General features: G+C 41.4%; 1 protein-coding gene across 6 annotated transcripts in view; it reads right to left on the bottom strand.

The window, feature by feature from the left end:
• The window catches only part of PRSS12 (serine protease 12), a 497636-nt gene that overhangs the window by 320325 nt on the left and 151505 nt on the right, over positions 1-25806 (bottom strand). For 3 of the 6 annotated variants that reach the window (XM_073571862.1, XM_073571863.1, XM_073571864.1), the window contains one exon: positions 1776-3433. The exons of the other annotated variants lie outside the window; for them this stretch is intronic. In XM_073571862.1, the coding sequence (XP_073427963.1) occupies positions 1776-2196 (421 nt within the window). In that variant the 5' untranslated portion in view covers positions 2197-3433. The remainder of the gene's footprint in view (positions 1-1775; positions 3434-25806) is intronic. 6 annotated transcript variants of the gene reach the window in all.

The following is a 25806-nucleotide window of genomic DNA, read 5'->3' as shown; positions in this document are numbered from 1 at the left end:
TCCATTCAAGACTCGTAGAGATTCACCCATGTCCTAAAGTATGATTAAACATCCAGTTCAGGAAACAAATGCTGCTATAAAAACTCCCATCCTCTGCCAATTTATTCAGCCATTTCATTTACTTGGAAACTAGATAACAGCCATTATGGTCGCCAATGCCATTATTGTTACATAGTTTATCCAACCCCCTAAACAGAAAATTTGTCCACAGATAACAAATGAAGGCACATCATTGTGTAAATGCAGTATGTCAGATTTACCGTTCAGTGGCGTGTGAAATTTGGGCGAAAAAGAGTAAGGGCCCCATTACATGCTTCAATGTCCCAGACTCACCACCAGCAATCAGGACCATCGAGCAAGCTGGTATCCAAGGTAAACAGCGGCTATCTAAGAGCCGCACTGGCCAGCGGGAGACCAACGATCAAAAAATGGCCCAGGACGTTCCTGCACGATCAGCGATACCCGGCAGGGGGGCGGTCGCTGATGCATTTCACACACAGAGATATCGCTGGCGAGATCACTGTGGCATCACAAAATCAGCGATCACGCTAGCGATCTTGCTGTGTGTGACGGGGCCTTAAGAAATATGGGAAAAAATATTGGCTAGCTCAAAAAATTTGGGAAACGTTCCTGACAATATGACCAGCATTTTTTTTTCTCCTTAACAGTAAACCAGCCTGGTATTATGCAGTAATACCATGGAATAGGAGGTGTGTTTGCTATGTAAATCAGACTTATCGTTCAGGAATGTTGGAAACCATATTTGCTGGGTCTCCCAGAAATGCTGATACTCAAAAACTCAAAACTGACTAAACTGAATATTAACAATTTGAGAGCAAAAGGTAAAACCTATCAATCTGTTAAAAAAAAGTTTTTGTTTTGTTTTGTCTATTTTTTTTTTAATTATTAGGAACTACCCTTCATAAACATGCACAACATGCACAAAATGTTAGTAAAAGCCTCATGTATCATTACTCTACAATATTAATTATAAATACTCTTGAAGTGTGTAGTATTTTTTAAGTCTTGGTTATAGAAGAGCAGCTCCAACTGGATTTTCCTGTCATGCGCGGTCTGACTTCAGAAGTTTACTATGTCGTTCTAAAGTTTGCTTTTCGGAGGCCACAGTAATCTAAAAAAAATTCAGCACCATGTCCCTCGCATAAGAAGCAATACCAGCGACAGGCTCATAAAATGAGGCAATGTTTATCCTCATACATAATATATAGGTCAGTCTTTCAGTTAGATAATATTGTCTTATGCAAGCTAAAATTTCATAGTGCTCAGAGGGAGAGAAGGAAAACAATACCAGTTTTTGACAATTTTATGCTATCCAGGCCTATTTGCTTAGAATAATATTGCTTTTTTCCATTAATCATTTTACACGATAAATCTATGGCTTTTTCACAATTCGTTAACACTTACAGTTCCAGATTTTTGTGAGTTCCCAATATTTAAATATTTTGCCTGCATCCAGTTTCCATACATGATTTATACCATTTTTTTACATTTATATTCTACTAAACGTGTTTTTATGCCAAGACCTTTTTCACTAGGCAATCTCACATATATCTTGCTGACAAAGTTTCCTAACACTTAGTACAAACTTTCTCAGTTAACTACATAACTTTCGTACGCTTGCTAGTAGTAATGATAAATACAGATTAAATTTAATTTTAAAATACATCAGATGTTCTAAATATTTCACACATTCCATAGAGGAAATATAGGCACACTTTGCCTGGAGAGTGTGGAGTAGAGAAAAAATGACTCACCTTGCTTGCAGTCACAGTAGCCCCAATCAACTCTGCCATGGTTGTTCCTGAAGAAGCACCAAGGCTTACTCCTCCCATCTGGGTTCCTACAGAAGTTGTGATCACCTAGTCCTTTCCCAGGTGTCCTCTCCAAGAAGGTAGGGATTTCAACCCAATTTAGACAATCCGCGCCAAACTCGGTTACATTAATATAGTCACCTATAGAGCCTTCTTTACCTTTGTACTTTGTACAACCGGTGTGATGGTGATGAACAGGTAGGTGATGGTGCGGTTGAGAATGCTGGGCAGGTTGTACAGCCTTGCGAAGTGACTGATGATGTTGGAAAAGATGATAAATGGGTAAAGTGGAAGACTTATCAAAGCAGCCCACTATGGGGATGCTCCCTAAAATTAGAGCAAGAGCAAAGCAGGTTATTGTCATGCTGCCAGCACTGTCTGTTTTGTTCCATCTCCACCACTAACCTAGTCCTGAAACTGATGGGGGAGGTGGAGCTGCCACTTCCCCCTAATCCCATCCAGCCCATTTCATATTCAAGCAGGAAGAAATATAGGTCTTGACAGCAGAAGTCTGCAGAGTAAAACAAGGCTGACAAAAGAGAGACCAATCCTCAGTTTAGGAAAAGGGAGAAGCAGAGGAAAGAGGAGGAGGGAAAGGGCTAGGTTACTTAGTGTAAGAGGAACAAGTTCTATGGGATGGACAAAAACTATTTAAGATTCCTAACAAGTCAAACAAGGCTGCGTGCTTGGATGTGTCAACACTGAAGGAACCATGTCCGTTTCCATACAGGTGCTGTGCCAAGTTGTATGTTGGCACTTAGTTAAAGAAAACTGGAAAGTGAGCCAATCGTCGGCTTGTGAGGGTTACAAGCAGCTAAATCCATACGTTTTTTTGGGTGTACTTCTGTGTCAACAGTTCTGGACGTATATTAGAGACAGATGCTTCAGATCTTTATTCTCCCTTTTCTGGCAATTCTAGCACAAAATGTAAAAGCAAAACATCAATCATAGGCAATAAGTGATATCGAGACGTGTAGGCTCACTCCATTTCTACAAACTCTTAGGAAAGTGAAATAAAAAAACACAGGAAAGAAGTCCAATCACTGGTATAACGCTTTCCAAACTATTAAAATACCAGACAGGAATGTAGTAAACTGCAAAAAAAAAGTCCTGGAACAACATGTGAATTTCTCAAGATTTTTTCAGCATGGCCCAAGTAGAAAACCTTTAAGAAAAGAGATATAAAGAACATTTACATGTCTTTTTCTTCTTTCCCAGGCTCCCAGCACATTGGTGATCTCAGTGCAGGGCAATGGCTGCAGGTGAGCTGATCTGCCAGGATTTTTCAGTAGTGCCAGCAGAAGGCTGGTGGAGATGGAACTTGGTGTCCTGTTAAGGAGCTCATTAATGCTTCCAACAGTTCTTTCTTCTCCTGTTGTTAGTGCTGCTATTCCCAAAGAACTTGCATTGCCCGGATTTATTGATTGAAAGGCTCTTAGTTCACTTACTGGAAGAAAAGCAGTGGGCTGTGTCTCATGTAGGAGTCTGTTCTCTCCAGCTGTTTTAAAGAGCATGCATCCAGGCAAAGCGCAGGCAGTCAGCTGGTCAGATGATCCCGCTCCCAGCAATGCAGATAGTATTTCAGTCATCTTCTTAGTGTGCTGCAAGTGACAGAAATAAAGATCAACCTAAACTCTGCCCCAGCGCTCTGTTTCTTGAAGCAAAACTAGTTCAGGAAAAGGCTACTAAATACTCCAATGTGTACTTATTAAGTGCCAATTTTTTTAAGTGTGGATTTTAATGACAAAGATTTAAAAGAAATGCCATACAAATTCAATAATCAGAAATATAATAATCCAATCCAAAGACATACTGATAGCGAAGTTAGGGGCCCAATAGGTAAGGGGACCCACTCACACCTCCAAACAGGGCATTATGATTATTACCTGTACACTGACATTATATACAGAGCTCCTGTGTATAATGTCACTGGTGATCACTGTATTACCTGTACACTGACACTATACACTGTGTACTATATACAGAGCACCTGTTTATAATGTCACTGGTAATCACTGTATTACCTGTACACTGACACTGTATACAGAGCTCCTGTTTATAACATCACTGGTGATCACTGTATTACCTGTACACTGACACTATATACTATATACATAGCTCCTGTGTATAATGTCACTGGTGATCACTGTATTACCTGTACACTGATACTATATACATAGCTCCTGTGTATAATGTCACTGGTGATCACTGTATTATCTGTACACTGACACTATACACTGTGTACTATATACAGAGCACCTGTTTATAATGTCACTGGTAATCACTGTATTACCTGTACACTGACACTGTATACAGAGCTCCTGTTTATAACATCACTGGTGATCACTGTATTACCTGTACACTGACACTATATACTATATACATAGCTCCTGTGTATAATGTCACTGGTGATCACTGTATTACCTGTACACTGATACTATATACATAGCTCCTGTGTATAATGTCACTGGTGATCACTGTATTACCTGTACACTGACACTATACACTGTGTACTATATACAGAGCAAATGTTTATAATGTCACTGGTAATCACTGTATTACCTGTACACTGACACTGTATACAGAGCTCCTGTTTATAACGTCACTGGTGATCACTGTATTACCTGTACACTGATACTGTATACAGAGCTCCTGTGTATAATGTCACTGGTGATCACTGTATTACCTGTACACTGATACTATATACAGAGCTCCTGTGTATAATGTCACTGGTGATCACTGTATTACCTGTACACTGATACTATATACATAGCTCCTGTGTATAATGTCACTGGTGATCACTGTATTACCTGTACACTAACACTATACACTGTGTACTATATACAGAGCACCTGTTTATAATGTCACTGGTAATCACTGTATTACCTGTACACTGACACTGTATACAGAGCTCCTGTTTATAACATCACTGGTGATCACTGTATTACCTGTACACTGACACTATATACTATATACATAGCTCCTGTGTATAATGTCACTGGTGGTCACTGTATTACCTGTACACTGATACTATATACATAGCTCCTGTGTATAATGTCACTGGTGATCACTGTATTACCTGTACACTGACACTATACACTGTGTACTATATACAGAGCAAATGTTTATAATGTCACTGGTAATCACTGTATTACCTGTACACTGACACTGTATACAGAGCTCCTGTTTATAACGTCACTGGTAATCACTGTATTACCTGTACACTGATACTATATTCAGAGCTCCTGTGTATAATGTCACTGGTGATCACTGTATTACCTGTACACTGATACTATATACAGAGCTCCTGTGTATAATGTCACTGGTGATCACTGTATTACCTGTACACTGATACTATATACAGAGCTCCTGTGTATAATGTCACTGGTGATCACTGTATTACCTGTACACTGACACTATACACTGTGTACTATATACAGAGCACCTGTTTATAATGTCACTGGTAATCACTGTATTACCTGTACACTGACACTGTATACAGAGCTCCTGTTTATAACATCACTGGTGATCACTGTATTACCTGTACACTGACACTATATACTATATACATAGCTCCTGTGTATAATGTCACTGGTGATCACTGTATTACCTGTACACTGATACTATATACATAGCTCCTGTGTATAATGTCACTGGTGATCACTGTATTACCTGTACACTGACACTATACACTGTGTACTATATACAGAGCAAATGTTTATAATGTCACTGGTAATCACTGTATTACCTGTACACTGACACTGTATACAGAGCTCCTGTTTATAACGTCACTGGTAATCACTGTATTACCTGTACACTGATACTATATACAGAGCTCCTGTGTATAATGTCACTGGTGATCACTGTATTACCTGTACACTGATACTATATACAGAGCTCCTGTGTATAATGTCACTGGTGATCACTGTATTACCTGTACACTGATACTATATACATAGCTCCTGTGTATAATGTCACTGGTGATCACTGTATTACCTGTACACTGACACTATACACTGTGTACTATATACAGAGCACCTGTTTATAATGTCACTGGTAATCACTGTATTACCTGTACACTGACACTGTATACAGAGCTCCTGTTTATAACATCACTGGTGATCACTGTATTACCTGTACACTGACACTATATACTATATACATAGCTCCTGTGTATAATGTCACTGGTGATCACTGTATTACCTGTACACTGATACTATATACATAGCTCCTGTGTATAATGTCACTGGTGATCACTGTATTACCTGTACACTGACACTATACACTGTGTACTATATACAGAGCAAATGTTTATAATGTCACTGGTAATCACTGTATTACCTGTACACTGACACTGTATACAGAGCTCCTGTTTATAACGTCACTGGTAATCACTGTATTACCTGTACACTGATACTATATACAGAGCTCCTGTGTATAATGTCACTGGTGATCACTGTATTACCTGTACACTGATACTATATACAGAGCTCCTGTGTATAATGTTACTGGTGATCACTGTATTACCTGTACACTGATACTATATACAGAGCTCCTGTGTATAATGTCACTGGTGATCACTGTATTACCTGTACACTGACACTATACACTGTGTACTATATACAGAGCACCTGTTTATAATGTCACTGGTAATCACTGTATTACCTGTACACTGACACTGTATACAGAGCTCCTGTTTATAACATCACTGGTGATCACTGTATTACCTGTACACTGACACTATATACTATATACATAGCTCCTGTGTATAATGTCACTGGTGATCACTGTATTACCTGTACACTGATACTATATACATAGCTCCTGTGTATAATGTCACTGGTGATCACTGTATTACCTGTACACTGACACTATACACTGTGTACTATATACAGAGCAAATGTTTATAATGTCACTGGTAATCAGTATTACCTGTACACTGACACTGTATACAGAGCTCCTGTTTATAACGTCACTGGTAATCACTGTATTACCTGTACACTGATACTATATACAGAGCTCCTGTGTATAATGTCACTGGTGATCACTGTATTACCTGTACACTGATACTATATACAGAGCTCCTGTGTATAATGTCACTGGTGATCACTGTATTACCTGTACACTGATACTATATACATAGCTCCTGTGTATAATGTCACTGGTGATCACTGTATTACCTGTACACTGACACTATACACTGTGTACTATATACAGAGCACCTGTTTATAATGTCACTGGTAATCACTGTATTACCTGTACACTGACACTGTATACAGAGCTCCTGTTTATAACATCACTGGTAATCACTGTATTACCTGTACACTGATACTATATACAGAGCTCCTGTGTATAATGTCACTGGTGATCACTGTATTACCTGTACACTGATACTATACACTGTGTACTATATACAGAGCACCTGTTTATAATGTCACTGGTAATCACTGTATTACCTGTACACTGACACTGTATACAGAGCTCCTGTTTATAACATCACTGGTAATCACTGTATTACCTGTACACTGATACTATATACAGAGCTCCTGTGTATAATGTCACTGGTGATCACTGTATTACCTGTACACTGATACTATATACATAGCTCCTGTGTATAATGTCACTGGTGATCACTGTATTACCTGTACACTGACACTATACACTGTGTACTATATACAGAGCACCTATTTATAATGTCACTGGTAATCACTGTATTACCTGTACACTGACACTATATACAGAGCTCCTGTTTATAATGTCACTGGTGACCACTGTATTACCTGTACACAGAGCTCCTGTTTATAATGTCACTGGTGACCACTGTATTACATGTACACTGACACTGTCTGATTTTTCTCTTTATAGGTATACTTTTGAGTAAAATGTAAATTGTTCTTTTAGTCTATAAACTTCTGACAACATGTTTCCGAATTTCCAAGCAATAAATTTTGTATTTTTTTTCTGACAAAGAAAAATGATCAAATTTAAAAAACAAAACAAAACAGTGCTTTCAGACCTCAAATAAATCTAAGAAAACAAGTTCATAATCATTTAGAAACAACACTACTAATGTTTTAACTCAGGAAGAGTTCTGAAATCAATATTTTGTGGAATAACCATGATTTCTTAAAACAGCTTTCATGCACCTTGGCATGCTTTCCACCAGTCTTTCACACTGCTTCTTGTGCAAAAATTTAAGCAGTTCTTCTTTGTTTAATGGCTTATGACTATCCATAATCCTCTTGATTACATTCCAGAGGTTTTCAATGGGGTTCAAGTCTGGAGAATGGGCTACCAATGACAGGATTTTGATGTGGTGGTCTCTTAATTTTTGCCAGAGCTGTATACAGAGCTCCTATGTATGATGTATTATTGTTTTTTATTTTAATTTTATTACAGGAGATCAAGGGTTTTGCAGGAATTAGGTGAGGTTGTAAGCATGGTTTAATTAGGAATATTTAAGGAGTCTTCTGTGTCATTATTTCAAATAAAGGACTTTATTCTGGGTGTCTGTGTTTTCTTACAATGTGACTATGGGGTTAGTAATGGGAACGTCTTATTGACGCCTCTCCATTACTAACCTTGGGGCTTGATGTCACCTGACGGTGATATCAACCCCCCAACTATTACCCCACTTGCCACTGCTACAGGACAAGTGGGAATAGCAAGGCTAAGTGCCAGAATTGGCGTATCTTAGAGATACACTTTTTCTCGGGTGGCTCAGAGCTTATATTTGTAGCTTGGGAGGGCAGTATCCATGGCTCCTTTCTAGGTTATTAATATCACTCTGCATCTGTCTGCATAGCCTTTGCTGGTTGTTATTATTAGGGTGACCCCATGTCATTTTTTGGGGGTCCCCCATTTTAATAGACAGTAAAGGCTAAGTATACAGTTGTGAGCTGATATTAATAGCCTGGGAAGCTCCATGGATATTATCCCCCTTCCCAGGCTATATACATCTGCCCCCAGTCACCAACTTTCCCTTTGCTGGTTACAAAAATTGTGCGGGAGCCCATGCCATTTTTTTCCAAAGTATAATCTTTTATTAATTAAATACATGTACAGTAAGCTGCACTCACACTCTACTATTTGTATTTGTCACAGATATCTATATACAGAGTTGTTCTGAAGCCGCTCCTTTTTTATTTTAGCTGTGTGCTTAGGGTCTTTGTCTTGTTGTAAGGTGAAACTTCGGCCAAGTCTGAGGTCGAGAGCACTCTGGAAGAGGTTTTCATCCAGGAAATCTCTGTACTTTGCTGCATTCATATTTCCTTCAATTGCAACCAGTTGTCCTATCCCCACAGCTGAAAAACACCCCCTATAGCATGATGCTGTCACCACCATGTTTCACTGTTGGGATTGTATTGGGCAGGTGATGAGCAGTGCCTGGTTTTCTCCACACATACCGCTTAGAATTATTACTAAAAAGTTCTATCTTCATCTCATCACACCAAAGAATCTTATTTCTCATAGTCTGGGAGTCCTTCATGTGTTTTTTAGCAAACTCTATGCAGGCTTTCATATGTCTTGAACTGAGGAGAGGCTTCCATCAAGCTACTCTGCTATAAAGGGCCAATTGCTAGAGGGCTGCAGTGACTTTGTGGAGCTTTCTCCCATCTCGCCACTGCATCTGTGGAGCTCAGCCACAGTGATCTTGGGGTTCTTCTTTACCTCTCTCACCAAGGCTCTTCTCTCACGATTGCTCAGTTTGGCTGGACAGCCAGGTCTAGGAAGACTTCTGGTGTTCCCAAACATCTTCCATTTAAGGATTATGGAGGTCACTGTGCTCTTAGGAACCTTGAGTACTGCAGAAATTATTTTATAACCTTAGCCAGATCTCTGCCATGCCACAATTTTGTCTCTGAGCTCTTTGGCCAGTTCCTTTGACCTTATGATTCTCATTTGGTCTGACATGCACTGTGAGCTGAGGTCTTATATAAAGGTATGTGCCTTTACAAATCAAGTCTTATCAGTTTAATTAAACACAGCTGGACTCCAATGAAGGAGAAGAACCATCTCAAGGAGGATCACAAGTTAATGGACAGCATCTGACTTAAATATGAGTGTCTGAGCAAAGGGTCTGAATACTCATGACCATGTGATTTTTCAATTTTTCTTTTTTAATAAATTTGCAAAAATTTCTACATTTCTGTTTTTTTCAGTCAAGACGGGATGCAGAGTGTACATTAATGAGGAAAAGAAGGAATTTCTTTGAATTTACCAAATGGCTGCAATGAAACAAAGAGTGAAAAAATTAAAGGGGTCTGAATACTTTCCGTACCCACTGTGACCATTCTTGACTGGCCCAGCCAGGGCCATGACCTAAACACAATTGAGCATGTCTGGAGAGACCTGAAAATGGATGTCCTCCATCGTTCACCATCCAACCTGATGGAACTGGAGAGGATCTGCAAGGAACAATGGCAGAGGATCCCCAAATCCAGGTTTAAAAAACTTGTTGCATCATTCCCATGAAGACTCATGGCTGTACTAGCTCAAAAGTGTGCTTCTACTCAATACTGAGCAAAGGGTCTGAATACTTATGACCATGTGATATTTCAGTTTTTCTTTTTTAATAAATTTGCAAACATTTGTACATTTCAGTTTTTTTCAGTCAAGATAGGGTTCAGAGTGTACATTAATGAGAAAAAAAAAATGAACTTTTTTGAATTTACCAAATGGCTGCAATGAAACAAAGAGTGAAACATGTATCTACCTTTTGTATTTGTATTTACTCTGTGTAATCCATCTCTCCTATCCTGTCGGCTCCTGCTATGATTTTACACTACCCCGGCTGCAGTGAATTATCTGCTTTTCTTCTATCTATCTATCTATCTATCTATCTATCTATCTATCTATCTATCTATCTATCTATCTATCTAATATAAATACATACTGTATATATGTGTGTGTCACTGATATGTGTATATATATATATATATATATATATATACCGCTCTGGCAAGAATTAAGAAAAAACTGCTTAAATTTTTGCTCCAGAAGCAGTGTGAAAGACTGGTGGCAAGCATGCCAAGATGCATGAAAGCTGTTTTTAAAAATCATGGTTATTCCACAAAATATTGATTTCAGAACTCTTCCTGAGTTAAAATATTAGTATTGTTGTGTTAAAATGATTATGAACTTGTTTTCTTAGCATTATTTGAGGTCTGCAAGCACTGTTTTTTTAATTTTGACCATTTTTCTTTGTCTTGGAAATTTGGAGACATGTTGTCAGAGGTTTATAGACTAAAAGAGCAATTTACATATTACTCAAAAATATACCTATAAAGAGAAAAATCAGACTAAATGAACATTTGAAAGAGGTCTCTTAATTTTTGCCAGAGCTGTATATGTATTCTATGTGCATATATCTATTCTATCTATTCTATTCTAACCTGTCTGTGATTTTACTGTAGCTACATATAAATTGCTGTCTTTTCAAATGCAATCGCTGTGTAAAAATCGGGCAACACTCGCATTGACCGAGTCCTGTGTGATTTTTTTTTTCTTGCACCCATTGACTTCTATTGCAGGATGCGATCCAAATACCGATTACAATCGCAGCATGTTGCGATTTTTTTTTCCAGTCCGATCATGATCCGATCCGAGCTGGAAAAAAAACGCAGATGAAAACTCAATCATAGAATAACATTGGTCCGAATTCAATCTGATTTTTTATCTGATTACATTCGCCCAATTTCATCGCAAGTGGGAATGAGCCCTAATTGTGGTGTTAAGAAGACTTAAAGTAAAAACAAAAACATATTTAAGTACCTGCTTGATGCACTCAGTGTGGCCATTTATTTGTGGTTAAGACAACATGGAAATCCAATTAGTTGATTCGGTAGTTATAAAGGATATGCCAAAATCTTAAAGCAAACTGTAGTCCATATAATTGGAAAAAAATGTGTTGCATAAAAAATTAGAAAAATTTGAAAAAGAAAGGAGGTCCTCTAAGTGCTATGATATGTGTGATATTGAAGAATCTGTTCACCACCAGCCAGAAATACAACCAATCAGACATATAGGGGACACAACGGCTTTAAGTCATACTATTAAAATGTGACCCTATAACAGCACAGACTGAATGAAACCACCATTGAGGGACCTGAAAATTACAGCCATATAGTGACTAAAGAATACTACATTACATTGGCCATATAGAGTATAAGGTCCCATTTATTCTCTTGGCCCGATCCATCTTGTGACTTCTATAGCAATCACGTGGACCTGACTTTGTTGATCCATCTGACCATTGCTCTTGGGATATTATAGCGTTTTCCATCCTGACATATTGACAAGTCTTTACAGAATCTTTACATTGTACACAAACACATACTGTACAAGCTCGACTGATGGGCCTTTTAAAAAGTGTGAATCCCAGCAGAGGGTCTACCACCTATCACACATTTATGAAACATTTTCTAGATATCTTGTCTCAGAAATGTCTGCAGATAGGTCGCTAGACTCGCTACTTATCTCTCACCCTCCACACAAATACCAAAATGACCCAACTGATCCCTAAAACTTCAATATACTCCAAATATATGACATCTATCGATTTTTTTTTCATACATATTTTTCAAAAAAGAAAAAATATCTATGTTTATACTGCTCATGTCTGTGAAATACAACTACAGTTTTGACCTTGTAAATAAATGAATACTTGAAAATTTGGGAACTCTTCAGAATTTTTCATATTCTCCATAAATTTGACTTAAAACTAAATCAAATTTTCACACGAGCTCTAAATGCAGATAAAAAACAAATCAACTAATCATACACATGAGCCAAAAATATTAGATATCAGGAAAATGATCTAAAACAACATGTTTGTGAGTGGCAAAAGTATGTGAACCTTAGCTTTCAGTATCTGGTGTGACACCTTTGTCCAGCAATACCTGGACCTAAACGTTTACAATAATTATTGATTAGTTCTGCATTTCAGCTTGGAATAAGCCCATTCCTCCCTACAAAAGTTTCAACTCTGTTATGCTATGAGTTTTCTCCCATAAGCTTCAGGTCCTTACATAACATTTCTATGGGATTAAGGTCGGGACTGTGACTTGGCCATTTCAAACTTTAACTTTAGTCTTTTTTAACCATACTTTTGTAGAAACCAAAAAGCTCTATTGTAGACTTATCTGTCCACAAAACATTGTTCCAATAGTCTTCTGGCCTTTCCAGATGATTTTTAGCAGATGGACAGCAATTTATTTTTTTTGAGAGCAGTGACTTTCTACTTGCAATCTTACCATGCACACCATTGTTATTCAGTGTCCTCTCAATTAGTGGATATATGAACATTAACATAAAAAAGTAAAAAAAATTGCTTAGAGCAGGGGTCCCCAACTTGTAGCTCAGGAGCCACATGTGGCTCGGGTTCTCATGAATTGTGGCTTGCGGCTGTCTGCCAGCTTGGTGCATTAGCTCCAGGTCTAGCAAAGAGCTATGAAAAGCGCATCTCAAAATGGTGAATTTTGTAAGTAGTCCAGCACAGAGGAGCAGTTCTGGATGCACATATAATACTGGTCTTAGGGGTTTAGAGATAATTTAAGGATGGTGTGCTGGAGACAGGATGATACTACCGGTTAGAAGAGGTGCTTGAGGCTGGATACGACAGTGTGGAGGGAGTGCATGATGGGAGAATACTGAAGGGGGGATTGTGGGAACCCTTGGATCTTGGTATGCTGCTTCTGTGGAAAAGCTTTGGCTGTCATTATACTCATTATAGGGACTTTGTTTGCCACTAATGTGAGGGAGTGTGGGAGCCAGATGTGGCTTGCAACCATCTCTCAAAGCTGAACATGGCTTGCGACCCTCTCTCAGAACTGGATGCGGCTCTCGACCCTCTCTCAGAGCTGGATGTGGCTCTCAAGGTCAGAAAGGTTGGGGACCACTGGCTTAGGGGTTGCCTTGAGTTCTTCTGTGATCTCATGGAATATTGTGTTCATTACTCTAAAGGTCCTTTTACATTTAGCGATGCACCAGCGATCCAACCAACGATCCGACCCGGACAGGATCGCTGGTGCATCGCTAAATGATCGCTAGTGAGCTGTCACACAGGCAGACCTCACAGCAATGCAGCAGCGGCGCAGCGCACGATACTCACCTTTCACACACAGCGATCCTGGCGTCCTCCCGCCCACCTCCACGCGTCGCTCGTCGTCACAGCAGGAAGCCCAGCAGGAAGCGCCCGACGAGAAATGGAGCCGGACATTCTCGCGCCATCAGCGATGGACAGCGGGGGAGCCGGTCGGAGGTAAGCATCACACATAGCGATATCGCTATAACGTCACAAAATCGGTGACGTTATAGCGATATTGCTAGCGATATCGCTATGTGTAAAACCCCCTTAAGAGTGACTTTTTTTAGTCGACCACTCGTAGGAATAGCAGTAAAGTGCTTGAATTTATTTTCTTAATTTGTACACAATCTATTTGACAACAAGGCATTTTGTGAAGATCAGAATTTGAGTGATTTCTATTTTTTAAATAAAACAGGTCAACCACTCTTACCTGGATGTCATCCCAGTGATTGAAAACAACACCAGACTCTAATTTCACCTTCAAAATATCAGCTAACCCCAGAGATTCACATACTTTTGCCACTCATAGACATGTGATCAATTTTCTCATTTAAAATGGAAAACGTCTAATATTTTCGACTCATTTCTTTGATCTTGTTCTTTTTATCTACTTTTATGATTTATGTGAAAATCAGATTTAGCTTTAAGTAAAATTTATGCCAATGTAACTAATCTGAAATGGGGTATGTGACCATGAACTTAGAGTGACAGGTGAGTTAATAACGTCCATGCAAACAGATCTAGTATAATAGTAAAGTTCAATAGTACCTTTAAAGTCTTTTTTCTTCTACATTTTAAGAAATGACCTTGAATACCTTGTGGTGAGTATTAACTACAAATAATTCACTTGGAAAGTTATGTTTTCTCCAAGTTAATACACTGGAATGTGTATTAGCATATAAATTGCAGCCCCTGCTTTAAGTTTTATCTTCTTTGGCCTGTGGGTGTTTCAGGTATCCGAGAGAACAAGACAATGTCAAGTATGTTCGTTATTGTTTTTAACTCCTAGCTGCTCAATGAACACACACATATTAAATATTATATATATATATATATATATATATATATATATATATATATATATAAAAATAAGAAACAACAGCACAGGAAAAAATAGGGTGCAAAGCCTCCCAGGCACGTACCAGTCCTTGTAAATAGAAATCAAAAAAGATGGAGGCAGCACACCATATGACATTTTAGAAAGAGGTGTTATTTAATAGCCCATATGGTGATGTTTCGGTCTTGAATGCAGAAAGGTCTGCACTCAAGACCGAAACTTCGCCATGTGGGCTATTAAACAACACCTCTTTCTAAAATTTCATATGGTGTGCTGCCACCATCTTTTTTGATTTCTATATATATAAATATATATATAGCTCAATGAACACATACAGGCTCGGATTGGTAATATGCCCAACCGGGCATTTTCCCACTGGGCCGCTGTCATGTGGGCCGCGGGCGGCTGATGCGGCCACTGGCCTGGCTGTTCTTCCTGCCGCCGGCCCCCTGCGGGCACGGCGGTTATAGTTTCCAACCCTCCCGGGATTTTGTATCCCGCACTGCAGGGAGATAAGCCCCCACACACCCCATCCTTGCCCTAGGATGAGACCCCCCCCCGCAGCCACTCACAGCATCGCTTGGCTGCTCTCTTCTCTGTACACAGGACCTGTGATGAGGTCACAGGAGGGGAGGAGTCAGGGGGGTCACATGATCAGGGGCCTTTGTCTAGACCCCTGATCACGTGACCCCTGACTCCGCCCCTCCTGTGACCTCATCACAGGTCCTGTGCGCACATTCCTGCTTCTTGGTATCTGCAGGAGTCTGCTGTGCTGGTTGTCATGGTGCTGAATGAGGGAAGTATTTGTGGGTTCAGGAGGGGTTTACAGGGTAGATGTAGCAGAGTTGTGTGTGTACGAGATGTACGGTGCGGAACCGTGTGTGAACGAGGTGTACGGAGCGGAGCCATTTGTTTACAAGGTGTACGGAGCGGAGCCCTGTGTGTACGAGGTGTACGGAACGGAGCCGAGTGTGTATGAGGTGTACAGAGTGGAGCCATGTGTGTACGAGGTGTACGGAGCCACGTGTGTATGAGGTCTATGGAGCGGAGCCGCGTGTGTACGAAGTGTACGGAGTGAAGCCGGGCATGTACGAGGTGTACGGAGCGGAGCTGCACGTGTTCGAGGTGTACGGAGCGGAGCCGCATATGTACGAGGTGTACGGAGCGGAGCCGCACGTGTACGAGGTGTACGGAGTGGAGCCGCGCGTGTACGAGGTGTTCGGAGCGGAGCCGCGCGTGTACGAGGTGTACGGAGCGGAGCCATGTGTGTACGAGGTGTGTGGAGCGGAGCCACGTGTGTTCGAGGTGTACGGAGCGGAGCCGCGCGTGTAAGAGGCGTACGGAGTGGAGTTGTGTGTGTACGAGGTGTACGGAGCGGAGTCGTGTGTGTTCTTAGTGTACGGAGCGGAGCCGCGTGTGTATGGGGTATGCGGAGCCGTGTGTGTACGGAGTGGAGCCATATCTGTAAGGGATGTACAGAGCGGAGCCAAATGTGTACGAAGCATACAAAGCGGACTTTTCCCATGGATACAGGAGTACACGGCGGAGCCCCGAGGAGCATTTTAAAACTCGCTCATGACGTTCCACCGGAAGTGATGTGCTGGAAGCTGACTGGAAATTAGATAATTTCATGAGGAGATTGTGACGGAACTAGGAATGTTCAGATCCATCACCATGTCCTCCGACAGCGCAGACAGCAGGATCGCCTTGGAATCGGGGATGCCAGCCATGTGAGCGGATCATGATATGTCCTGCACCGGGTAGGCTCAGGTGGGCACTACAATGGGAGCCGGGCTGCTATAGTATCTTACTTTATTTCTTTCTCTCTGCTTCTTTCTTTCTCTGTTCTTTCTTTCTCATTCTCTGTTCTATCTTTCCCTCATTTTCTCTCTCTCTCTGTCTGTTCTTTCTTTCTCTCTCTAATCTTTCTTTTTTCGCTCACTCTGTTCTTTCTTTCCCCTCTTTCTTTCTTTTTCTTTCCTCTATTTCTTTCTCTCTGTTCTTTCTTTATTTACTTCTTTCTTCCTCTCTCTCTCTGTTCTTTCTGTCTCTCTCTGTTCTTTCTTTCCCCTCTTTCTTTCTCTATGTTCTTTCTTCTTTCTCTCTCTGTTCTTTCTTTCTCTCTCGCTGTTTTCTTTTTTCTCTCTCTCTCTGTTTTCTCTCTTCCTTAGTGCCAGTCATTGTGCCCACAGTACCAGCAAATGTGCCCATAATGCCAGTCACTGTGCCCTCAGTACCAGTCAGTGTGATCAGCAGTGCTAAATGGGTGCAGTTGGGCGTGGACATGGGTGTGACTAGTTGCGAAATGGATGTGGCCGGGGAGTGGCCTAAAATTTGCAGCTGCGCGCTGCGCGTGCTGCATTCTTTCTCCCTCTTTCCCGTCTTCAAAAGTTGGGAGGTATGATAGGGGCGGCTATGACCAGGGGTTCTGGTTGCCCAACAGATAGCAGTTCTGCCAGGAATTCTGTCACCATGCGTACAAAAGGGGACAGAGCTTTGGGAGGAGTACTGTACCTAAAAGCAATAAATAGGACTGAGCTGAAATACTGGGCACAACTGTGACTACATGTTATATAGTCGTGTTAATCTCCTCTCACTTCTTGTAACCTACAAGTGTACAAAGATATTATATAGTCACCATGTGACTAGTGGGCCTGTGTAACTTCAAATGCCAGGGCTGAATTTTAGTCGCAGTCCGGCCCTGAACACATAGTATTAAAAATATATATATTTATATATACAGTATATATCTTTTTTGTATCAAAGGAGCTGTCAATTTGTATTAAAAATCTGCTTATATTTGTTCCTAATATAACATATACATATATATACAGTATATATATATATATATATATATATATCTATCTTACCAATGTACTTCTGTTATCAAATGCACTCCAGTTTTCCGATATTAATGGGGCCCTGGTTCAGTGAGTCATCCTGGGCTGGGATGTGCTGAGCTGTCAGTGATTTGATTGACATCTCGGTTGACCAACCTGAGACTGGGAGGTGCAGAGATTTTCATAGGTGCTCTCTATTCTTAGTAATTGCCTTGTTATTTAGGTGAACAGTCTTGCCCAGATCACTGCTAGTCAAAAGATTTTGCTCACTGGTGTCTGTTTGCCTGATCCCTGTACTGTAAGTTCTGATCTGCTGCTGACCTTTGAACAGTGTTCTGACTACCCATTTGTCATTGCCCTTTTGCCTCTGATCTTCTGCTGCTAACATTTGGACAGTTTTTTCATGAGCGATTTGTTATTGCTTCTTTGCTTATCCGCTATTTTTCTGGTGTTCTGAGTCTTGAATGTGACCTGACTTACGACTTCGTATTTTCCCTTAGTTTACTACGTGCTCTTTTCCTATTGACCCCGAAATGTCTGACTTTGCTGACTCACAGCCTGTCTGTAGGTTGTGACTATCATCTGTCAGGATCCTGTCAGCGCCGGCGAACTGCCACGGCTGCACAGGGTGACTCACCCACACTGCGGGAGGGCCCAGGGTCCGAAACTGCAGGGAAAGTTCAGGCAGACAGGACCTGCGATGCTGAAGATAGTAAAAAGTACAAGGACCTACGATCATGTGACCGCAGGGGGCGGGGCTTAGCGTCCTACTGCTAGAGATGATGTAATATGCCTACTACAGGGATACTGTAGTAGAGTAGAGGGAAACTCAGGTCAGACAAGCAGAGGTCATACACGGAGAGGGCGACGTGGTACCAGAGGGACGAGCAGAGAGTAGTCAGGACGTAAGCAATGAGTCATACACAGAGATAGCTGCACAGTACAAGAGAGGCAATCAGAGAATAGTCAGGTCACAGGCAGTGAGTCATACACAGAGAGGGTAGCACAGTACAAGAGGAACAGGCAGAACTCATAACAGGGACAGAACCGGATCAAAACCAAACAAGCAACAAGTTATCAGGCACAATGCACACGTACGCAAGGGGTCAACTAACTCAGCCGAGGGCAGGAGTATAACTAACACTGGACCTAGGTCAAGTGGTCACTAAATAGCCACCCTCTGCCAGAGAGAGGCAGAAACTATTAACCAGGGACTATTGACCAGGACGGGCAAAAGACAAAACCGCGTCCAGGATCATGACAGCGTCACAATGCCAACAGTAAATTATGGTGGTAGTAGTGTGATGGCCTGGGGCCATTTTGCAGCATCAAGACCTGGAGAACAGGCTGTGGCAAATGAAACTATGAATTCTGCTGTCTACCAAAAAATCTTGAAGGAGAATGTCCAGCCATCTGTTCGTGACCTCCAGCTGAAGCGCACTTGGGTTATGCAGCAGGACAATGATCTAAAACACACCAGCAAGTCCACCTCTGAATGGCTTAAGAATGACAAAATTAAGACTTTGGAGTGGCCTAGTCAAAGTCCTGAAATTAATCTGATTGAGATGCTGTGGCATGACCTTAAAAAGGCGGTTGAAGCTCGGAAATCCTCCAATAATGCTGAATTACAACAATTCTGCAAAGATGAGTTTGCCAAAATTCCTCCAGAGTGTTGTGAAAGACTCATTGTCAGTTATCGCAAATGCTTGATTGCAGTTGCTGTTGCTAAGGGTAGCCCAACCATTTATTAGGTTTAGTGGGCAACCACTTTTTCACACAGGGCCCCATAGGTTTGGATTTCTTTTTCCCTTAATAATAAAGATCTTCATTTAAAAACTTCATTTTGTGTTTACTTGTCTTATGTTTGTCTAATATTTAAATTTGTTAGGTGATCTGAAACATTTAAATGTGACAAACATGCAACCAAAACTGAAATAAAAAATGGGGGAAACACTTTTTCACACAACTGTACATAAGCCAGACCCTTCTCTTTTACAATCCGTGCATACACTAAATGGGGGCTGGCTTAACTATTGAAATGAGCAATTCAGCCAGTCTGCTACACAAGGAACACTCTCTTCATACAAGCATAAGCTCAAGATGTAGCTGTTGGCTATCGAGATTGCACTGATTACTGATGAAATATTCTTTTAACCTGACAACCCCTTACTGTTATATTTACATGTGGCTTCTATATAGCAGTTTTGCAGCATTTTTTACAAGTTCTCTTGTTGAAAAAATGCATAATATTCAAATTAGTCTTCTGCTTAGACCAATTAAATGTTATAGGGGTACTTAAATAGGTTGCCCTGGCATATAATACTGAGTACCTATCCTTTGGATGGGTAATCAGTATCAAATTGGTAAATATTTGATACCACACCACTGCCAAAAATGAGGAGCTATAGCTCTGGCCAGAAGCCCACTTTGGACAAAGCTGAACAGCAGACTTTAGTTTTATGTGTAGCAGTAACAGCTGGGGACTGCAGATCAACTTGTGTTCAAGTAATTAGGAACTGAAATGCAGATCTCAGCAATGGCTGCTACACATTGAACAGAGCTGAACTGTTCAACTTGGTTCAATGTTTGCACCCGGTTGCTGCCAGAGATAATAACTAATTATGGGGTGCCAGATGTTGAGTCCACAAGGATTTAATATTGATGAATTATCGCAGCGGTCATTAATAGTACATGAAAGTACAACCATTTTAAGTGCCACATCCATATTCTTTGATACTGGAGTCCTCACAGACAGTCGAAGCTGGCACATGAGCCAATTTGGTGTTATTAATATGCCTTAATAATTCTGAGCATTCATTTTGATAGTATGGGTCAAAATGTGAGAACAAATTGCACCCCTTACAGAACCTCAAACTTCACCTCAGGTAGTACAGTACAACAAGTGGAAACTATATTATATACATTATATTTGCCGAAGAGGGTTATTCGGGGCCAGGACGAAGATAGGTAGCTTAAGCACCTGCCTAGGGCGCTATCTCCTGTCTACTTGAGGGGCACATTTCGGCTATGTGCCCATGTTGCGTTTATTTAGCGTTTCCCCTGAGGAAGCCACGCTTGGGTTGGCGATACGCATGGGGTCTCGCCCTCCTCCTCCTATTACATCATGTGGGCACTGGGTCTTTGGGTACCGTTACACCTAGCGATGCACCAGCGATCCCGACCAGCGATATGACGCGGTCAGGATCGCTGGTGCATCGCTAGGTGGTCGCTAGTGAGCTGCCAAACAGGCAGATCTCACCAGCGACATCGCTGGGGACGGGGGTCGCTACTTACCTATCAGACGTGGCGATCCTGCGTCCTCCCGCCCGGCTCCACGCGTCGCTCGTCGTCACAGCAGGAAGCGCCGCAGGAAGTGACCGACGAGGAATGGTCCAGGAGCTTCTCGCGCGATCAGCGATAACCAGCGGGGGAGCCGGTCGGAGGTAAGTATCACATGTAGCAATATCGCTAGCAATATCGCTGCAACGTCACAAAATCGGTGACTTTACAGCGATATTGCTAGCGATATCGCAGTGTGTAACAGGGGCTTTTGTCCATGATTTTTTGAGGACTCTCCTTATCTATGGGTTTGTGGCAGATAGGCATCTATTGTGTTATTTTGCCTCTATTTGGATATTCACCAGCATTATTCAATGTTCCTTTATTGGTCTGCCTTCCATATATATGGATTTACATTTTGCCCTCATCCCTTTAAATCTTGACCAATGGGTCATATAGGGTATTGATATTTCTCACTTTGTGTATTATTTTTGTATCTTTGCTGTATATAGTACTGTATATTTCTTCCTATACAAACCCTTTGCCTTAGCATCGTGGAGGAGTGGAGCATTAGGTTCTTATTTTAGAACCTTTTTTGGAGTGTTACACACGGCCAATTTGTCACGGCCTTTTTTAATTGTTTTTATTCTTATCAATGTCACTCTTTGTGTGGAATTTTTTGTGTTAATAAAATGTATTCATTTGTTTATATATTTTTGTGTTATTTTGTGGTTATGACCATGGGGTTGATCGCGTCCATTATACACACTTCTTTCTCTGGTTGGTTGTTTAGCGTTTCCGCCGCGTTTTTGCGGCCACGGAAATGCTAAACGCTTCAAAAACACATCCCCATGCAATCCTATGGGATTCCGCAGTTGCTGTGCTAATGCTGCGGATTTTACCACTGCGGAATCGCATAGCAGTTAAATCCGCAGCATGTTCATTATTTCTGCGGAATCGCGGCAATTCCGCCCCCATAGGATTGCACTGAAATGCTCACTTTATGCATGTGGTTATGCCCACCATGCGGAAAGTGAGCTCTTCATGTGTGCATGGTACCCAGGGTCTGGAGGAGAGGAGACTCTCCTCCATGCCCTGGGTACCATATTCCTGTAAAAAATAGAATTAAAATAAAAAATAGGGATATACTTACCCTCTGGCGGCCTCCGGAGTCCTCGCGGTCGTCATTGGCGCTGGCGGGAATTCCCATTCCTAGGGATGCATTGCGTGAATGATCTCTGATTACACCAGAGGTCATTGTCGCAAGGCATCGCTGAGAACGGAACGTACCAGGAGCGCCGCGGAGAAGATCGGGGGCTGTCAGAAGGTGAGAATAACCATATTTTTTATTATTCTTAACATTCTATCTTTTACTATTTATGCTGCATAGGCACTATGTTACTGGAAGTAACAGCCAGATTCGCTACCAGGCAGCCTTACTCCGGGGATGACCTCAAGCTCTTTATGCTGCTCATGCATCCTCCCATTCTTTGGCACCAACTGTACCCCAGCTGTCATCTGACCCGTCATCCCCTACAAGCTCTTCACTCCGGGAATACTCTCCCCATCTTTCAGTTCCCATCTGTTCACATCAACCAGCAATGGCAGCATTTGGTTATGAGTAGAGATGAGCGACTTTGCCTTTTTTAGGGTCGAGTCGGGTTTCATGAAACCCGACTTTCGCAAAAGTCGGGTCGAACGAAATCGGCCGACTATAGGAAAAAGTCGGAGGCCGACTGAAACACGAAACCCAATGCAAGTCAGCGGGGAAGCAAAGTCGGCAGGGAGTGGAGGACAGTAAACACACCTAACAGTGCCCATTTCAATGCCAAAAACATCAATTCTTATTACTGAAGATTGTCAACCTTAATTTACTTCATAATAATAGTTACGCATTAAAAACTGGGGGTTATTTGGCTAAAGTTGTTGGGGGGTAGGGCTGGCTCCAGGTTTTCGTGTGCCCTGGGCCAAAGAGTGTCAGTGCGCCCCTTTAACACATACCACAACTCATGATGCTCCGATACGGCACAGAAATATAGGTATAGTACAATGACAAATACTTCACTGCTGACATGACATGACTGATCTATTGTAAATTGTACAATAGCTCAAAAAAAGGACAGTATATTACTCCATACAGTATTATGGCCACCACATTGTGCGCCATACAGAATAATGAGCCCCATATATTTCTCCATACAGAATAATTGGTCACATATAATGTTTCATACAGTATATGATGAGCTCCATATATATATGATGGTCCCCATGGACGATGCTCCAGTGTGTTATGGGCCCAAATAATGCTCCATATATAATGGGCCCCATTTGTAATGCTCCACTGTATAATGTGCCCCATAGATGCTGCTCCAGTGTCTGATCTGCCCCATTTAGAATGCTCCAGTATATGATGGGCCCCATGGATGATGCTCCAGTGTCTTATGGCCCAAATAATGCTCCATATATAATGGGCCCCATTTGTAATGCTCCACTGTATAATGTGCCCCATAGATGCTGCTCCAGTGTCTGATCTGCACCATTTAGAATGCTCCAGTATATGATGGGCCCCATGAATGATGCTCCAGTGTCTTATGGGCCCAAATAATACTCCATATATAATGGGCTAGATTTCTAATGCTCCAGTGTATAATGTGCTCTATAGATGCTGCTCCAGTGACTGATCTGCCCCATTTAGAAATCTCCAGTATATGATGGACCCCATGGATGATGCGCCAGTGTCTTATGGGCCCAAATAATGCTCCATATATAATGGGCTCCATTTCTAGTGCTCCAGTGTATAATGGACCCTTTAAATGCTGCTCCAGTGTCTGATGTCCCCCATCTGGAATGCTCCAGTATATGATGGGCCTCATGGACGATGCTCCAGTGTATGATGGGCCCAAATAATGCTCCATTTATAATGGGCTCCATCTAATGCTCCAGTGTATAATGAGCCCCATAAATGCTGCTCCAATGTCTGATGTCCCCCATTTGGAATGCTCCAGTATATGATGGGCCCCATTTTTAATTAACCCAGGCTGTGAAAAGAGCTCCATGGAGTAATCTGAAGTGTGTGCTGCCACAGCCTTCACTTTTGGTGTGGGTGAAGGACACAAGGAAAGGTGTTGCTCCTGACCAGAAGCCTGCACTGACGACTCAGTGCTTGCATTTTTTGAAACTTCAGAAGAGGAGGCAATAGAGCTGGAGGCTGCTTCAGCAATGTAAGCCAAAAACAGTTCCTGATGCTCCAGCAGGCCAGGTGTCCAGTTTAGAGGCCCAATAGTCAAAGGGGAATGACCTGTGGGGGAGAACATCGATATGGGAGGAGAAGTAGTTTGCAACCATAGTTGACAACTGCTGTCTCCTGTCACTTTTAATCGATGCAGTATTAGCAGTCATGTGAGCGGTACATGAGAAATCATTCCACAACATGGCCATTAACCCTTTTACCCCTAAGGGTGGTTTGCACGTTCATGACCTAGCCAATTTTTACAATTCTGACCACTGTCCCTTTATGAGGTTATAACTCTGGAACGCTTCAACGGATCTAGGCGATTCTGAGAATGTTTTCTCGTGACATATTGTACTTCACTTTAGTGGTAAATTTTTTTGCTATAACCTGCATTTATTTATGAAAAAAACAGAAATATGGCGAAAATTTTGAAAATTTTGCAATTTTCAAACTTTGAATTTTTATGCCCTTAAAACAGAGAAATATGTGACACAAAATGGTTACTAAATAACATTTCCCACATGTCTACTTTACATCAGCACAATTTGGGAAACAACATTTTTTGTTAGGAAGTTATAAGGGTTAAAAGTTGACCAGCGATTCCTCATTTTTACAACAAAACTTACAAAACAATTTTTTAGGGACCACCTCACATTTGAAGTCACTTTGAGGGGTCTATATGGCAGAAAATACCCAAAAGTGACACCATTCTAAAAACTGCACCCCTGAAGCTACTCAAAACTACATTCAAGAAGTTTATTAACCCTTCAGGTGCTTCACAGGAGCAGAAGCAACGTGGAAGGAAAAAATGAACATTTAACTTTTTAGTCACAAAAATGATATTTTAGCAACAATTTTTTTATTTTCCCAAGGGTAACAGGAGAAATTGGACCCCAAAAGTTGTTGTCCAATTTGTCCTGAGTACGCTGATACTAAATATGTGGGGGGAACCACTGTTTGGGCACATGGCAGGGCTCAGAAGGGAAGGAACCCTGTTTGACTTTTTCAACCTAAAATTGGCTGGAATTGAGATCAGACGCCATATCGCGTTTGACGAGCATCTGATGTGTCTAAACAGTGGAAACCCCCCACAAGTGACCACATTTTGTAAACTAGACCCCCTAAGGAACTTATCTACATGTGTGGTGAGCACTTTGAACCCCCAAGTGTTTCACTAAAGATTGTAAAGCCCGAGCGTGAAAATATAAAATGATCATTTAATCCCCAATTTTTAATTTTCCCAATAGTAACAGGAGAAATTGGACCCCAAAAGTCGTTGTCCAATTTGTCCTGAGTACGCTGATACCCCACATGTGGGAGAAAACTACTGTTTGGGCACACGTCAGGGCTCGAAAGGGAAGTAATGACATTTTGGAAAGCAGACTTTGATGGAATGGTCTGCGGGCGTCATGTTCCGTTTGCAGAGCCCTTGATGTTCCTAAACAGTAGAAATCCCCCATAAGTGACCCCATTTTGGA

Source organism: Dendrobates tinctorius, unplaced genomic scaffold (genome assembly GCF_039654945.1).
Source record: "Dendrobates tinctorius isolate UK_male_01 unplaced genomic scaffold, ASM3965494v1 ptg000030l, whole genome shotgun sequence".
In the NCBI taxonomy this organism is placed as follows: Eukaryota; Metazoa; Chordata; class Amphibia; order Anura; family Dendrobatidae; genus Dendrobates; species Dendrobates tinctorius.
This window is presented reverse-complemented; position numbering and strand designations above follow the sequence as displayed.